The sequence below is a fragment of the Trichomycterus rosablanca genome, chromosome 16, assembly GCF_030014385.1.
Source record: "Trichomycterus rosablanca isolate fTriRos1 chromosome 16, fTriRos1.hap1, whole genome shotgun sequence".
In the NCBI taxonomy this organism is placed as follows: Eukaryota; Metazoa; Chordata; class Actinopteri; order Siluriformes; family Trichomycteridae; genus Trichomycterus; species Trichomycterus rosablanca.
In genome coordinates this window covers 19,019,026-19,037,739 of record NC_086003.1, presented here as the reverse complement: position 1 = coordinate 19,037,739, position 18,714 = coordinate 19,019,026, and the positions used below count along the sequence as shown (strand labels likewise).

The 18,714-nt window shown below is 38.1% G+C and overlaps 1 protein-coding gene across 2 annotated transcripts; it reads right to left on the bottom strand.

Moving 5' to 3' along the window:
• Window positions 1-416: 416 nt before the first annotated feature.
• Window positions 417-14,446, bottom strand: hnf1bb (HNF1 homeobox Bb). 2 transcript variants are annotated; one of them, XM_063011678.1, is made up of 9 exons: window positions 14,079-14,446; window positions 11,362-11,561; window positions 10,575-10,842; window positions 10,019-10,233; window positions 6,656-6,798; window positions 5,026-5,146; window positions 4,352-4,495; window positions 4,126-4,220; window positions 417-1,019 (listed from the first exon to the last, which is right to left on the bottom strand). In XM_063011678.1, the coding sequence occupies exons 1-9, from the start codon at window positions 14,435-14,437 to the stop codon at window positions 999-1,001; spliced, it is 1,566 nt and encodes a 521-aa protein (XP_062867748.1). In that variant the 5' UTR covers window positions 14,438-14,446; the 3' UTR covers window positions 417-998. The 2 variants fall into 2 exon arrangements, with proteins under 2 accessions (XP_062867748.1, XP_062867747.1); XM_063011677.1 differs by having other exon boundaries at window positions 4,346-4,495; window positions 14,079-14,437.
• Between the last annotated feature and the right edge of the window lie 4,268 nt (window positions 14,447-18,714).

Here is an 18,714-nt window from a genome sequence, read left to right as displayed (position 1 = left end):
TAGGATCTGGTGAAATAGTTTTCCATCTATGTATGAATCTCATGAACAGATATTTGTATTAACCCACATTTGTGTGCCATTATATACGCCATTACACCTCTACAACCTCATCCCAGCTGAGGATCTGACTTTTGGAATAGCAAGCCCAGGTTCACATACGTTTCCATATACGAACACGTTCAACCATACATATCAGTGCTATAATGCTGAAGATAAGACACAATACTAGGTGATAAGCTTACAAACTGTTTTACAGAAGTATAAATACAGGATGATTAAAACAATTCCAGAATTTACACGAAAAGCTAAGTGTAAAATCAGTCCCTGAGAAATTATTACATTAGTTGCATTTTGCCATGTTCATTATGTTTAAGTACATTGGATGTACAGAGGAAAAATATTTAGAAGATCAGTTTGTATCCTAAAAATGATACAATAATATACAAATATGAAATTTCATTGTACAGAACTAATTTGTCATTGAAATCATACTACATTAAAAAATTGTAATTTGGAAAAAAAAAACTTGCTTGACCTTATTCTCTATCTGAATCCATATTTCATTCTTAATCTTAAGTTACAGTTGCATCTTAGACTATTAATGCCAATATAATATGGACATTTTAGCAAACATTGAATTAGTGGTACAGAGGATTTAAACTAAGCTCCATAAGGCTGTGTTAGCATCTGGATACCCGCTAAAACAGTGAATTTCATGACTGGTCAGTAAAGAGGCTGCATGCTCATTCTGAAGAGCAGGAAATGCTAAAAGATTTGCTCATAACAAAGCAAAAATCATGCTGCAGTGTCAGTCCACCAAACATTCCAGCTACTTCTAACAGCACCACCTCACGACTGTCAACTAAAACTCTACATTTATCATCTGATGAAATCACAGTGCTCTTGTTAATAGTTCTTTGGCTTAAGAAGTCTTCATGGCTATTGTAGTAAGGCACTCTTGTTCTTAGCTGCCAGGGAAGTACTTTCACTGATGTGTCTCACCAAGCCTGCAATGGACACTAGAAGAAAGAAAGTCAATGTTAGAACAGCCTGGTAAAAGATAACAGTTTATTATTATGTAATCTCAAAATGTAAGCAGTGTTCGTTAAAATAAATCTGATGAACAAAAGCCTCCAATAAATAAGTTTGAGAGGATGGGACACAACTGTATGTCTGTATATTTACCCATCATTCCCTTCTTTCTGCCTTGATGAATGCTTGCACCCACCTTTCCAATTTCTTTTACAGCTTTTATTTTTTGTTTTTCTAAATAATTAAATAAAAAATGATAAGGGGCTGCCCAACACAAAGAGGAAGCCACCATGAACTCCAGTCCAACATTCTCAGAGTTTCCCTCCCTTGCCTTACAGTCTCATAGTAACTCTTTATTCACTACAGTTAAGGGTGTGGCCTGCACTCGTAAAATATATATACAGTGTATCACAAAAGTGAGTACACCCCTCACATTTCTGCAGATATTTAAGTATATCTTTTCATGGGACAACACTGACAAAATGACACTTTGACACAATGAAAAGTAGTCTGTGTGCAGCTTATATAACAGTGTAAATTTATTCTTCCCTCAAAATAACTCAATATACAGCCATTAATGTCTAAACCACCGGCAACAAAAGTGAGTACACCCCTAAGAGACTACACCCCTAAATGTCCAAATTGAGCACTGCTTGTAATTTTCCCTCCAAAATGTCATGTGATTTGTTAGTGTTACTAGGTCTCAGGTGTGCATAGGGAGCAGGTGTGTTCAATTTAGTAGTACAGCTCTCACACTCTCTCATACTGGTCACTGAAAGTTCCAACATGGCACCTCATGGCAAAGAACTCTTTGAGGATCTTAAAAGACGAATTGTTGCGCTACATGAAGATGGCCAAGGCTACAAGAAGATTGCCAACACCCTGAAACTGAGCTGCAGCACAGTGGCCAAGATCATCCAGCGTTTTAAAAGAGCAGGGTCCACTCAGAACAGACCTCGCGTTGGTCGTCCAAAGAAGCTGAGTGCACGTGCTCAGCGTCACATCCAGCTGCTGTCTTTGAAAGATAGGCGCAGGAGTGCTGTCAGCATTGCTGCAGAGATTGAAAAGGTGGGGGGTCAGCCTGTCAGTGCTCAGACCATACGCCGCACACTACATCAAATTGGTCTGCATGGCTGTCACCCCAGAAGGAAGCCTCTTCTGAAGTCTCTACACAAGAAAGCCCGCAAACAGTTTGCTGAAGACATAACAACAAAGGACATGGATTACTGGAACCATGTCCTATGGTCTGATGAGACCAAGATTAATTTGTTTGGTTCAGATGGTCTCAAGCATGTGTGGCGGCAATCAGGTGAGGAGTACAAAGATAAGTGTGTCATGCCTACAGTCAAGCATGGTGGTGGGAATGCCATGGTCTGGGGCTGCATGGGTGCAGCAGGTGTTGGGGAGTTACATTTCATTGAGGGACACATGAACTCCAATATGTACTGTGAAATACTGAAGCAGAGCATGATCCCCTCCCTCCGGAAACTGGGTCGCAGGGCAGTGTTCCAGCATGATAATGACCCCAAACACACCTCTAAGACGACCACTGCTTTATTGAAGAGGCTGAGGGTAAAGGTGATGGACTGGCCAAGCATGTCTCCAGACCTAAACCCAATAGAACATCTTTGGGGCATCCTCAAGCGGAAGGTGGAGGAGCGCAAAGTCTCGAATATCCGCCAGCTCCGTGATGTCGTCATGGAGGAGTGGAAAAGCATTCCAGTGGCAACCTGTGAAGCTCTGGTAAACTCCATGCCCAGGAGAGTTAAGGCAGTTCTGGGAAATAATGGTGGCCACACAAAATATTGACACTTCAGGAACTTTCACTTAGGGGTGTACTCACTTTTGTTGCTGGTGGTTTAGACATTAATGGCTGTATATTGAGTTATTTTGAGGGAAGAATAAATTTACACTGTTATATAAGCTGCACACAGACTACTTTTCATTGTGTCAAAGTGTCATTTTGTCAGTGTTGTCCCATGAAAAGATATACTTAAATATCTGCAGAAATGTGAGGGGTGTACTCACTTTTGTGATACACTGTATATAAGCGGATGGTGTAAATGATATATTGATAGAGTTATGGTGGTATATGGGTATAGAGGTATAGCTGCACTATGTGACTGAAAGTCCTTATTGATACCCATTGCTTACATGTATACAATCAATTATATGAAATTCTGTGCTTCCAACTTTAAGGCAACAGTTTGGTGAAGGTCATTTTCTGTTTCAGCATGACTGTGCCCTTGAACGGTTTATGGACCACAAAGCAAGGTCAATAAAACTATGATTTTGATTAGTCTGGTGTGGAGAAAGTCCAGAGGTCTAACAGAGCCTAGACTCAACCACACTGGACACCTTTGGGATGAATTGGAATATTAGTGGAGGTTTCTAGACACTTTCAGGTCATGTAGTGTATATTGGTTAACATATTTTGTACTATTAATAAGAGTTGTATTAATGTCACCATCTTCTTTGATCTTTATTATACAATAGTTCTTTAATAGTTCTTTATAAAACTATTATTATAACTATTATAACTATATATATATATATATATATATTCCATATTAAGACAGTTAAAGAATGTATAATTATTTAAATCCTTTCAGGCACTCGAGCGGCAAAGCAATCTATTACACTAGCCCACCACCACCGCCAGCCAGCTGCCTACATAGACACCGTTGGCTATTTCCTGCCTTCCAAGGAAACCAGACCCACCATGACCATGACCAAAATAAAGTGATTTTAAAAATGGAAAAACAAATAACATTTATTTTTATTATTAAATTAATAAGCATTAAAGTTTATTAAGAAAATTAATTAAGAAAATTTATTTTTCAGTTTATTTTAGCATTTTATTACAGATTATTCTAATATGCAGAAAATAATACATGACAGATTAGCTGTTGTTCCAAATATCTTGTGTTCACATGGTTTATTTAAAAAAATAAACATAAATCCTTTCCAAATCTGGAAAGACTTATGTGATCAGTACAAATATCTGTCAATTTAAATGAGCTATCTGAAGTGTTCTTTTTTTTATCTAAAACTTTGAGCGGTGCTGAAGTAGTCAGGCATCTAAAGAATTACCTGCTTGCTGGAGCCTAAAGAGATTGTACTGGTTTCCATGGGGGAGAATCGGGAAACATGTGAGTACTGAGGAGGTTCCTGCTTGGGCGAGTACACTGAGGAGGAAACCAAACACTGAGTCAATCATCAACTTTAGATGCCAATAGATGTGTGAGCATCTGATGACAGTTAGTGGTATCTAAGGACTCTTCTTGTGTGTATGTGTGTCACTGTTCTATACACTCACTGTGTGTGTAGGACTGCTGGGAGGGGTGTGCGGTGGTAAGCGGCGTGAGTCCGGGGCTATGCGAAAAATGCATTGGCTGTAGCGCTGTCAAGCCAGATACGCTGTTAATGATGGGAACATTCTGAGATGGGGGGGCACCCAAGCCTGAAAGAAAAAAGGTGGCACTGTTAGACATTTTTTAAAACTGTGCTAATGCGTATGAACACTTTATAACCATAAGTATGTGGACATATGAGCATGAGCTTTATGGATCCTATTCCAAATCTATTAACATGGTATTAGCAAACCCTCTTGGAACTATAACAGCCTTCATTTGAATTGAAAAAGTCCATTTGTGCCCATTCAGCGCATTTGTGAGGTCAGCCACTGATTTCAGATGAGATGATCTGACGCGTAATCAAAATTCCAATTAATCTTAAATGTGTTCAGTGAAGATATGGGCAGAGAAAAGTTCCTTTAAAGTAACCTTATCAAAGCATGACTTTATGGACCTCAAAACAGAAAAGAATCTTCCCAAACTGCTGCCACAATGTTGGAAGCATATGATTCATTTTATATCATCAATTTTATCTGGTGTGACTGAAACACCTGAACTCAATTAAGAGGAAGGGTGTCCACATACTTTTGGCCACATTTTTGTAAGCCAAAGAGAAATTAACTGATCATGAACTCACTCTGAGCAGCAAACGTCATGATCAGACTCTGGGCTTGCTGGTGATGGTGAGAGGACTGGGACAGACTGTGAATATTGGTCAAAGTGCTTACTGGGGGCAAGACTCCACCTGAAGCTGAGATCTGAACACACACACAAACATGGTAAATACATTTAAAAGACACTTAAACATAATGGAAGTAATAGCATGGGTTCTCAGTTCTTAAAGAACAAACATCCTGTCTAGCTGCAAGCATTGAGCTCAAGTGTGTATAAGAGGGGTGAGAACACACAGCATGAATCATGTTTATTAGAGGCCACATTCATGCCAGCCATAAAGTTGAGTAATAACAGTATGCTGTTATGGGCTCTGTCCACACATGCTGTTCTCTGTGACTCAGGTCATGCAACACGTTTTACTTCATCACCCCTCTCCCCAGATTAATTGCTATCGTATGACAGGTGAAACCTAACCAGTGAGAATGAACTCCGATTTGTGAAGAAAATTGTTCACAAACTTTCAATACTTTTTCATAACTTTTTTAAGGTTTAGTATTTATTACATGAATTTTCTGTTTCATTCTGGGGGTTTTTTTTCAAGTCAGCCAAAGTTATTGCATATATATACAGTACACTGATCAGCCATAACATTAAAACCACCTCCTTGTTTCTACACTCACTGTCCATTTTATCAGCTCAACTTATCATATAGAAGCTCTTTGTAGTTCTACAATTACTGACAGTAGTCCATCTATTTCTCTACATACTTTTTAAGCCTGCTTTCACCCTCTTCTTCAATGCTCAGGACTACCACAGAGCAGGTATAATTTAGGTGGTGGATGATTCTCAGCACTGCAGTGACACTGACATGGTGGTGATGTGTTAGTGTGTGTTATGCTGGTATGAGTGGATAAGACACAGCAATGCTGATGGAGTTTTTAAACACCTCACTGTCACTGCTGGACTGAGAATAGTCCACCAACCACAAATATCCAGCCAACAGCACCCCGTGGGCAAGCTACAAGGTGGAGCAACTGTTACTGCAGTGCAGAGAATGATCCACCACCTAAATAATACCTGCTCTGTGGTGGTCCTGTGGGGGGCCTAAGCATTGAAGAAGAGGGTGAAAGCAGGCTAAAAAAGTATGTAGAGAAATAGATGGACTACAGTCAGTAATTGTAGAACTACAAAGAGCTTCTATATGGTAAGTGGATCTGATAACATGGACAGTGAGTGTAGAAACAAGGAAGTGGTTTTAATGTTACGGCTGATCAGTGTATTGTATATTTTTTTACAAATCTCACATCTGAATAACTGCATTGTCTTTCTAATCAATTTACTTTTTCTTTCTGTCTTTTTTCCTTTTTTGTAATGTAAACTTTACATTTACTGCATTTAGTGGAAGCCTTTATCCAAAGCAACTTACAATTGTGACTAAATACAAATCAAGCAATTAAGGGGTTAAGTGCCTTGCTCAGGGGCCCAACAGTAAGTACGTGGGATGGAACCAGCAACCCTTCTTATTACTAGTCCAGAACCTAAACCCCTGAGCTACCACTGCGCATTGTACTCCTCAGTTTATTCTTTACTTCTTATTTAATTATCCTGATACTGACTATATTTTGATCACTGGTTTTACACCCACTACTCACCATCTTGGCTTCAGGTGACAGAAGGCTGTGACAGGAATCCAGGCCAGACGGAGACACCTGCTGCAGCACTGACTGGCTATTGCCAAGATGGCCAATGGTTGTTGATGTGACATCACTGCTTCCCTGCTGGCTGTATCTAAGTTCTGTTGTGGGAGTGAGAAAAAGGAAGAAGAGAAAGTACAAAATAAAGAGACAGTGTTTGAGAGAGCGAGAGAGGACATGAGTTTCAGTCCAGGAGTGTATATATAATCTACTGTTCAGTGCATTCTTTAGTATCAGCTAATAGATAAGAGTCTGTACCGAACAAACACACCTTATAACCAATAGTGAACATTTTTACAGCCCTTTCTCAAACTCGCTTTCATTTTCTCACTGCAGTCACCCAATGCCTTAAACTTTATTTTATTTCTAAAATCAATGTAACTTAAGGAGCTTATTTCTGTCTCTGTAATCAGGCAGCAATACAAGTACCATTTTCCAACAATGTAAGATTAGATACTGCTGTGGAAGACACAGTACATGTAGGTACTTAGTGCTTGATGCCACATATCGCTGATGTAAAAACACAATCCAACTGCAAACATTCAGCAAAATTCTCGCTGTTTCACAGCCGTATGTTCACACTCTGTTTACCCACTCAATATGGTAAAATAAATGTCACCCAGAGCCTAAACTAATTTAGTTCTTAAAGCTGATGTATCCCTAAAAGACTGATTCATGTTTGTCCAGGAGCTTTATTTGCATTAGCTGACTTCTTGTGTCTGCCAAGCCCTGCTTCCACAGTTAACCGAGAACTGACCCCAAGCATGTGGCAAGACTTTTATGTGCCCGCTCTTTAAGGTGTCTACAGGTGTGGCTGTGTGTGTGCTGGCCCAGAAAGGAATTTGTGCTTATCCACACACACAGGAACACAAATACGTAACGAGTCGGTTTGGTGTGCTCTCTGGCTCATTTGCTTTTCCTTTTACATTTCAGATTTTCTCCTTCAGTAGGTAATAAATATTTATGCTTTTCCATTAAGTGTGTGTAATCAAGAGGCTGGTCTGTACCAGAGTCATTTTATTTAAATTCTTCCCAGCTAAAGCTTCCTTGGTAAATTGTAAGTGCTGTTACAGTGCGGCTTACATAAACTCACAGAACAGGACTTTAGGGTGTTAAAGCACACAGTGTGTAAAACTTTATTGTCCTCAGTTGCAATGCTTAGTACGTAGTTATAATCTGCCCTTAAGCCAAGAAAAGTGCTTATGCTAAATGGCTTTCAGTGGTTGAGCAGCCACACACACGCCCAGGGGTGGCATGGTGGCTAAATCCCCAGGTGGGGCGGTCTGGGTCCTTTCTGTGTGGAGTTTGCATGTTCTCCCTGTGTCTGCGTGGGTTTACTCCAGGTGCTCCGGTTTCCTCCCACAGTCCAAAGACATGCAGGTGGGGTAAATTGGAGATACTAAATTGTCCATGACTGTGTTCAATATAACCTTGTGTGAACTGATGAACTTTGTGTGATGAGAAACTACTGTTCCTGTCATGAATGTAACCAAAGTGTAAAACATGACGTTAAAATCCTAATAAACAAACAAACACACATGTCCAAGATTATGAGCCATGCCAAATGTTGGCTAGCAAGATAAAAAGCAAATCACCATTAGACTCTGGAGAAATGTTAATGCATTTATTCTGAACAGGTGAAATATGCTTCACTGTCTGGCAAATCTAGGTTTGACAGATGCCAGAAGAATCTTGTCTGTCCAATCGCAAAGAGGTAGTTAAACCTAATAATGTTATTTTGGCTTAATAGAATGGAATCGATACAGTCATTTATCATTATCTGGCACCCCCTGGAAACTATTGGCACATGAGAATGCTACACCAGATGCCAATCAATTGCAAAGCAGCACACACTCACGCCTTCACTCACTCATATAGAGTTCATTTAGAGCAGCCGGTTTACCTTTGCATGTTTTAAGAGGTGAAGGAAAACCAAAGTGCCTGGTGGAAACCTTTGCAGACCTTGAGACAACATGCTAAACTCCTCACAGCTAGTGACATGAGACATGAGAATCAAACCCAAGTTACCAGGACTCTTGTTACTATGTAGAAATCCTTCTTAAAAGTGTGGAGGCTATTGTCACAAGAAGGAAGACTGGTTACGGATAGGAGCGCAGGTTACAGAATAGTGCCCACCTGCCATGCCATTATGGCCAGCAGAGGGCATAGAGCAGGGGTGGGCAATTACATTTTCCAAGGGGCCACATAAGAAACTGTTACTGTTTTGGAGGGCTGGACCCAATCAAAAAATGAAAAGCAGGCAGAGTAAAAACATCAACATTATTTCACTATGTAACCAACTTTCTTGAAAACAAATGTGAACAAAATGTGCATTACATTTACACAAAGTGCTATTGCTATTTGGATATCACAAAGCTGATCTTAACTGCTCCAGTCCTGGATGTGTAAAACTTCATAAAAAGTCCATGTTGGTTTGCAGTATAGTTAGCAAAGCTTCAGATGTGATGCTCTGCATCGTTCAAGTTCTTGTATTTCTCTGTGTTTAGTATCGTAACTGCGATATAAAGCCTAGATTTAAATTGTAATCCTTAAACAGCTTTACACCTGACTTTTGAAGTTCATGTCTTGTTAAAAACTCTATCGTGTCTGTCAGTCACGCTCAGTTCGTTCGCCGACACATCACGGTAAAGCTGGACACACTCGTCTCACACACACGTAAATCAAAACTTGAGGAAATGTAAAGAAAGAGCGCTACCGTCAAAATAAAAACAATCCTGTTATAGGTGCAATGTACGTTTATTTACGTCTGATTTTTAATTGCCAGTGACCTCATACAATGCCCAGGTCTGGCATAGAGGCACTGATAGCTGTCAGTGGTGGTTCCTTCATCACATCAGCTGTATGTCAATGCAGCAGGAAGAGAATGCCCTTGTTTTTTCTACTGGGCAAACAGTTGAGTGTGGTATCACCTACTCCCTATCTGTACCCACAGGACTCACTGTGGTCTGTAAACCTGATTAGGTTTTTTGACAGATGCCCTTCCTGATGTCCTAATGTGACCCTCCGTATTTTATCGGGACATGCATTAATATCTACCTTGAGGGGTTTATCAGGGGTCTACATACAGACATGATTGGCTATGTCTGTTGGTGGGGGGTGGCCGTGGCCCTACAATGGATTGGCATCCTGTCTTTTGCACCCAAAAAAAAAACCAACCCAACATGACCAGAATAAAGCTGTGGTAAAACATAAAAATTATGGAATAAATATGAACAAAATAATGTAACAACTTAAAATCTGTTGAACAAATGTAGTGTAGCTGTAATGGCACAATATCAATATGAAAACCTTAAATCTTACTTGTGTCTGGGCTGCTGTGGTGGTGATGGCTGTTTGTGGAAGACAGCAAGGGGTTCAGACCATGAACTGGATACGTATCCATGGCCAGCTTCTGTCGGAAAGCCTCCTCCTTACGTCTGTTAGCAAACCAGTTATAGACGCGAACCTCTGTAACTAGGTTGGAGCCGAGACCATGAGCTTTAGAGGGTGATACTCCCCTCTGTACACACTCAGCCCTGAGAAAATCATACACAAATCCATGAGCATTCTAAATATCCCAATGAAACTGATTTAAATCTAAAGCTATTTGGACTCATGGACACAAAGATCAGGCAATTTAGTAAAATGGAGATACATATAGGAGTGTGAACCAAATTGAAAATGCCATGAAGACAGATCCAACAACAAATCAAGATCAAGTACAATTCCTGAATTATTACAGAGAGGGCTAATGTATGAATGAAAGCCCACACTTTACTAAGTTAGAACATAAGCACACCAAAGCAACAACAAAATATGAAAGTCCAGCACCAGGACATTCCAATTAAAATAGGTAGTTTGCATAAATCAAGTGTACCTGTTGCATTCCTCCACCAGTGCCTCTCTCTCCTCTTTGCTGGGGTTCTTTTGTCTCTCATAGGCCTTGTACAGGATATCCTGAGAAGCTGGCCCCCATTTGAAGCGGTTCCGTCTCACTCTCTTGGAACCCGGCACGCCATCGTCTGCCTGTGATCCAGTCACAGCACCAGAGTTCTGCCCACCATGGTGGAATTCTGGGAAAAAAAACAGGACCTGATCCTGACTGCCTGAATCACTTGGATCGGAGCCCTGAACACAGTCAAACTCTGTGGAAATAAAACATAAGACAGTAAGACACTGGCAGAGCACAGCAGAGAAAGGAATTAACACCAAGTATCATTTAATTTCCATTAATCGTTCTTTATCCTGGTCAGGGTACATTGGGCAGAAGGAAGGAATACCCTTGATAGGGCGTCTATCCGGCACAAGCTACACACCCAGACACAGCCAATGATCTGGCCAGCCGATGGCACCACTGAGATTGAAACGCTGATCACCCTACCACCGAGTTATTACTAAATCATGAATCATTTAAAATATTGTTTTGTAATAAAACTTAATTTTGATTTCTCTTTGAATTTAACAGTGTATGTTCTTAAAATATTGTTTAAAAAAACTTTTAGATGAGAACAATGTTATTAAATATTACCAAAAAATCTAATTGTACTATGAATAGTTAGTCATTGTATTGTATAATACAATTAAATTTAAATATTAGTGTAGTTGATTCATTTTAAAACAACAACAATAATAATAATCCTTGCACATTTAAGATGCATACTTACGGCGGTCAATTTCTCGTTGTTTCTGGACATACCAGGTGTACAGTGCTGCACGTTTGGTTGTTTTCATAGGTGTTCCTTTATTCAAGTGTTGAGAAAGATGAGACTGGTTTAAGCCTGTCACATCCACCACTTCACGCTGAGGAATGTTGTGTTGCTGCATGTAGCTTTTAATGGTGCGTGCTGCTCGCCACGGATCCTCACTGTCATATAGAGAACACAGAGCAAAAATCTATAGATCAGCGGGACTATAAATACTAACATTGAGACTGCTTCGTCATTATAAGTCAATGCTATAGTAAGGCCAGTCGTAATTATGACATTTTAACTGATGATAAATTCTGATCCATTAATAAATGGTCAGGTCACGGTGGGTCTGATAGGTGGGCAAAAGGTCCAGATAGGTTGCCAGCCCATCACAGGACAAACTCGCACACATACAAGCACACACACTTACACTTATGGGCCATTTGGTCTGACTGCATGTCTTTGGACTTTTTGGAGGAAACAGGAGCACTCGGAGGAAACCCATGCAGACACAGGAAGAACAGGCATACTACACAGAGAAAGGACCCTGGTACATATTATCCCTGGCTTGGGAATCAAACCCATGCCCTTCTTGCTGTGAAGTGAAGGCACTGGCCAATCTGCCAAATTTGCTCCAATAGCTGTGATTCTCTAATAATTGTAACTAGCTAGTTGTATGATTTAACAATGATCCTAATGCTCAACATGTATTTGTATTTATGCCTACATGATATTTAAATTATATACTATAACATATTATTACTCAGCCATGCTGTAGAGTCATCTCACAATCTAATATGTATTCTAAAGTATACGTACAAGCAGCTACTTCTTTTCTGACACAGTAATAACTGCAATCAGAAAGAAGCAATAAAGACAATTACTAATGATTAGATAATTTAGACAAATGTAGGAAAAGATAAAAATGTCTCTACGTTTTAGATTTAAGTAAATGTATATTTAGTGAGTTTTTATGTATGTCATGTCACTACGCTGTTATCGCTTTGCGATGGTTGGCTGCACAGACGGGTCAGCTTTCTCTCATGTCATCTGTAACAGATTAGCCCCTGATAATGCAACTTCATTGTTGTCAATCCAGCTCATTCTTGACCTTCCTCGTTTTCTGAGTCCTTATGCTGACTGATATTTTTAAACCAGTTCGTCTGCTTGTTGTGTTTTATTGTAGACTTTTTCTTTTGCCATAATTAGATTACACAGACCCAGTTTCCAAACTCACACTCATGATGCTTTAGTGGGCTGTAACTAAAATACTTGATTTGAGTACACAAGTGGATCAGTGGATGTGAGGAAATCTTTATGTATATAAAGATAATGCACAAAATGCACAGTATGAAGAATCTGTATGGATGTGTAATGCCAGAGTAATAACAAAATTATTTGTTTTATTTAAATTGCAAATGATAAGCTTCTACAGTGGGTACAGTGGTAGCCTAGTAGGTAGGGCTTTGGGTTATCAACTGAAAGGTTAAGAGTTCGAATCCCAGCTCTGCCATGCAGCCACTGTTGGGCCGTACAATGGCTGACCCAGCGCTCTGACCCCAGCTTCCAAACAAGCTGGGATATGCGAAGAAAGAATTTAGTTGTACTGTACACGTGTATATATATATATATATGACAAATAAAGGCATTCTATTCTATTATATATATATGTTGTTTAAACAATATTAATTGTTAATTAATTTGATAAACATAATTAATTTTATAAACATAATTGTTCTTTGTATCGTTCTCATGACAGACAATAAAGTGCACCATTCCTGACAACAAATTTTTTGGATGCCATGTTTATGTTAATGGTTCTGTTGGTTTATTAACCCTGCTTCCACCACAATGTTTCACAAAGCTTAAAGGCCTACATACCAATGTATATTAATATCATTAATTACATGCATATTATTATATAGTGTGTTATTATATATAAAGCATTGTTGTATAATTTAATTCAAATCTTCATTTCAACAATAAAGAGGTGGCACAAAGGTCACTTTAAATACTGTGTCTCTGCCATCCTCCTTGGTTCCTATGCCCACTGGGGCACTTGGTACACTGTGCAAAATCCTGTGATCTTACTTAAGGTAACGGTTCAGCTAAAGTCAACAATGTAAAAACACTCGTAAGGGACATGTTGCTTATAGAATTCTTGGGATGTCAACGATTTCTGCAACTCTTCCTGTGACTACACTGATTGGAACACTTATTTTTTGTCCATTTTGGTAGGTTTTCTACAAATATGACAAAATCTGCTGAACCAACAGCACAGAAACTAAAATCCATAATTGGGATGTTGAAAAATCTGTATTATAATTTAACTTTATGGCATGGCTTTCTTGTTACTTGTCAATTGTTAGAAGTAATTTGTTTTTGCATTACACCTGGCCACACAGACAAATTTCTTTTTAGCATGTCAAAAGACCACAAAATACTAACATTACAGAACTTTCTATCACGTAAAGAAAGTCTTTTTGGAAAAGATGTGGTTCAATCCATCAGTCAAATATCAGAAAAGTAAAAGAAATCCCTGAAATCCCCCAGTCTGACATAACACACGTCACTTAAAAGTGTGTTAATACATTTAAAGGTAGGCCCTATGTGTAATCTACGAATGTTGTTAAAGCTAAATGAGTAGAATGAATTGCCTATATTGAAATTAAGTATGAATAGTGCAGACTCACGCCAGCATGCGCTCCACCATGGCGCGCTGTTCATGCGCCTCCTCGGTGTTAAGCGACTGCAGTTCTCTCAGGATGGGCGGCGTGTCGAAGTCCTCCCCGGAATCTGAGCCCTCATCCCCGGACACTTTACTCCCTCTGCCCTGCAGGGTCAGATACACCGGCTTCGAATCCGAATCGCTGCCACCGTTTGCGCTGGCAGGAGATAAAGGTTTCTCGGTTTTGATAGGGAAGCTGGGGGGACGCGGGTCTAGATCATGCAGCGCCTGAACCAGCAGCTCCTTGGTGAGTCCCGAGTCCAGCAATGCGTTTAGTAACTCCTGCTGAAGAGCCGTTAACTGAGACACCATGTCAGTAAACATCAAGCCGGCAGCGAGTCCCCGCGGCTTAGACCAACTAAAAGCGGTTTAAAGCGTAAATAAGGTAAGGAGGGACGTTTACACGGGTTTTACCAATAGTCAGAATCGCAGTTTAAAGTGAAGGCACTTCTGTGCTAACTCAAATGGATAAATGCACCTGCTGAGTTACCGTCCCACCTTGTGTTGTGGGCGGAGCTAAGCAACTAGTCTTGCCTTGGAAATTATTGTTATTATTATATATTTTTTATTATTATTACCATTATTTATTGAACTAATAATACATTTTAAACAGTACATTATTATATCGTAAAATAAATCTTTTAAAATAAACTATTAATATTTTTCCATGAACTCTTTTTAAAACATGAAAGAAAGCATATCATTTTAGTTTAAAACAGTAATAAAATATTATAAATTTTTTACATATAAACGGCATAAAAACAGTACAGGATTATATCATAAAACTTTCAATTAATATTTTTTTCACATGTGAAATTAAGATATGTAAAATACATTTACGTAAAATAATAATAATAATAATAAACGCTGGGGGTGGGGTATAGAACCAAGCTTCCTAGGCTCTATGTTTCTTTTCAGCATCCACTCGACCAGTATATTATTATTGTTGTTGTTGTTAATTTATATATTTAAACATTTTCAAAGAAACCTTAAGCCGTAAGAGTTGTGCTCTGTCTGGAGTTACTGGAAAACAAACAAAAAATAAATAAATTAATTAATTAATTAAAAAAAAGAGTAAAACCTATACTCAGAGAGAACATGTCAGATAATAATAATAATAATAATAATAATAATCATAATCATAATAAAGAAAAATTGTATTATTATTGTTGTTAATATTTTAACAAATATGATACGTTAAAAAAAAAAACATTCATACCATCGGATCTTGCATATTTGAATTTTCAGTTTAAAATGAACCTACAAGATAACCCACTGTTACTACTTCTATTTTATTAAAGCTAAGGGAAAAGTTGTTTATATTTACACAATATTTTTTTAAACACTATAGTGTGTAAGCAGCTTAATAGTAAAAACCATCATTATGTTTACAAATGTACACATAGCTGTGAGCACAATTATTCTAAAACAGAACATTGTGAAACACAAAATTGCATTTAAAAAAATATAGAATAACAAATAATATTAAAATTTTGCTGATTATTTTCTTCAATTAAAGGATACTGGCATGGTTGTTAAGCAACTCCAAAATATTTTCTGACAAAATGTTACATTAAAATCAGTTATTTCAATTATCACTTACTAACTAACACAGGAACTCTAATATTTATTGGGCAGGAGCATACTTTCCTATAGTCAAATGTTAAATACACCTTTACAACTTACATTTTATAAGACACAACCTAAAAAATATAATCATTTGATGCTATTACACTGTACAAACATATGTAGTTTGTGCTCTGCATTTACAATTTAATGCTTGTGATACTGATTTAATTCTGTATGTAGACTGGCTGTCTACTTTTTTCAAATATTTTGGCAGCAAAAGGTTAATGCTCAATGATTAACAAAAGTTAATAACAAACTTAACGAAATTACATATTTTTTTCCAGGATGTGAAACAAGCCTCATTGCAAAAGGTTCAGTGAAGCATAACAGAATTGGATAAATGATTTGTTAGAGTTTTCCCCCAGAGCTACATAAGGTAGGCTGAATAGATATTGTGACAAAATTTAACAAGCTTGCATCCCTAAATCATTTCGGTCTGATCTGTTTCTGTTCTAACCACAGGTAAAGCTCATTCATGTAAAATCTGACTAGTGGTGTAGAAACATTTCTACAATACAAATATGGAAGTTGTATTACAGAGATTACCAAACTTCAACAAAGCCACTGATTTGTAAGATCAGATCAGATCAGATCAGATAAGATAAGATAAGATAAGATAAGATAATACTTTATTAGTCCCTCAGTGGGGAAATTCACAGTGTTACAGCAGCAAATGGATAGCAAGGCACTCGGTATAAAAACAATTGTAACAATTAAAAATAAAAAATTATAATTTTTTTAATCTAATATTAAAAAAACTGAGATGTAAATATCATAAAAGCCAAAACCCAAGAGCAGGGAGTTTTTCTGGAATAAATACGTTATTCCGTATTTCTATTTCAAATGTGATGTGTACAACAACTGTGGTATAAAAGTAATAGTTTTTAATATTATTACCACAAAAATACGGATCCCTGAATCAGTGGGTTTTCTCATTCAGAGCCAATTGTGATTAAATTTACCTACTACTTTAGCCAGCATAGACAAATTGTCTAAATTCTGCCCCTTGTCTGTCTGTTACATGATTGGCTTAACAGAACCATCATACTGTACAAGCAGCACTAGAAGCAGCCACCTTTTTCTGGGCTTGGTGTTTAAAACAAATGTGGACTTGCTAAAAAAAAAAAAGGTTTTGTTTTAAAAAAGATTTTAATTGTAAAAGACTTACCTTATTTTGGCGACATTAATTGGAAGACACTGACAAAACAATAGTTTTGCTTAAAACCAATAAAAGACATAAAATAAATAAATCTAAATCAGTTTTGGTTAGAAGTCTGTTTTACCTTATCACAAATCACTGAGCACAAGTCCATAAATACATTGTGCCCGCAAGTGTAAAGCATTTATTGTTTGACACAAGGCAACATTATTATTTTACAAATCTGATGATAGTGTAATAGAAACTTTATGGGACTGTAAAGACCAGAAGTGCAGCTCAGCTTTAGTGATTAACAGTGTGAGACCGAACATTTCTTGTAATGGGTGTGGAGAAACCACTATAAACAATAAACCATAAAAAAGGAATACATGTTCTTGAAAAGAGCATGTGATGTAGGCACCCTATCCATTAAATCTTAGATAACTGTTCTTATACTGTAAACATAATTCTAGTTCTGATAGAGAAAGAGTGTTTCTTTCTCTCACTCTAATACTATATTGACAAGTTCTCCAGCTAAGCAGACAAAACAACACTTAAGGCACAATTACCAATCCTAAAACAAAATAAGAAAATGAGACAAAACACAAATCTTGAAATAAAACAAATTAAAACATGAGGACAGATCACAAAACAAGGCAGGTGGTCAAAAGCTAAGAGCTTAATCACTTTGACTGGATATAAACAAATGGACTGGTTCAAAATGACACATAATTATATGATTAAGAGTTTTGCCTGTTGGTGCTGTTTTGAGTTTTTCAGTTAAGTGAAACAGATACTTCACAGAGCATCATGTGTCAGTAGTATGATGACTGACTGGTACACTTTGTCACCCATTTACTCCACTTGAAAGGGACACCCATAGGCCCTCATGTTAATTAGGTGGTGGACCATTCTCAGCCCTGTATATAGTCATTTTAGCTGTAGTTCCTGAGTGTGTGTGGGAGTGGGTTTCCCCAAAACTCCCAAAAGCATGCCAGTCAACTGGATACAAAATAAATTGCCTGTCCAGTAATAGACTGTTACAATGTCCTGTGTGGTTTCTCACTGTGCAGACAGTTTTTCAGAGTAGGCTCTGTACCCCCTGTGCCCCTGTTTAGGATAATGTTATTACTGAAAATAAATACATTAAAGAGTGAAATAATCTTTTCTTTACCATGTGCATGTTCAAAACATATAGATAATTACATTATAGTTGTGTATTTTATTAAATTAAGTCTACTTAAAGTCTACTAAAAGTTAACTAAAGTCTACTAAAGTTTAAATAACTTTAAACCTGATTTTCAATTCATGCCCACCATTCCCTTTTACTTATCTATATAAAAGAGCTTCTTAGTCATTCCTGCTATTGGCATAACCATTCAGGTAAACAGTAACTCTGGTTAATTGACTGTTTCATAGGTAATGTGCTTCAACAAACAGGTATGTCATAACAGCATCCCTACTATTTTGGATATCATGGATTAATTGTCACTTTAGAATGTTTAACCATTTTACACTATGTTAAACCGTTCTGTAAAGTGAGCTATGGACTACTGCTTTAGATTGGATCTGTCCTTACCTTGATTTCTTCGAGATGTGCAGTGGGAGGCAATGTCCACCGACTCACCCACCCACAGGGACAGGAGGATGGGGATGACTGCCCAGGGACATGACTGATTCAGCATTAGCTTCATGCCCCCCTCTGGATATAGACGAGTGGACTCTGCCCCCCTGCTGCTCTCTTGGAACCTCACGCTTGCCTGAACTGTCCTTCAGCGGAATCACACGTTTGTCCCTCATCTTCCTCCCATCTACGTTTCTTACTGTGCTTTTC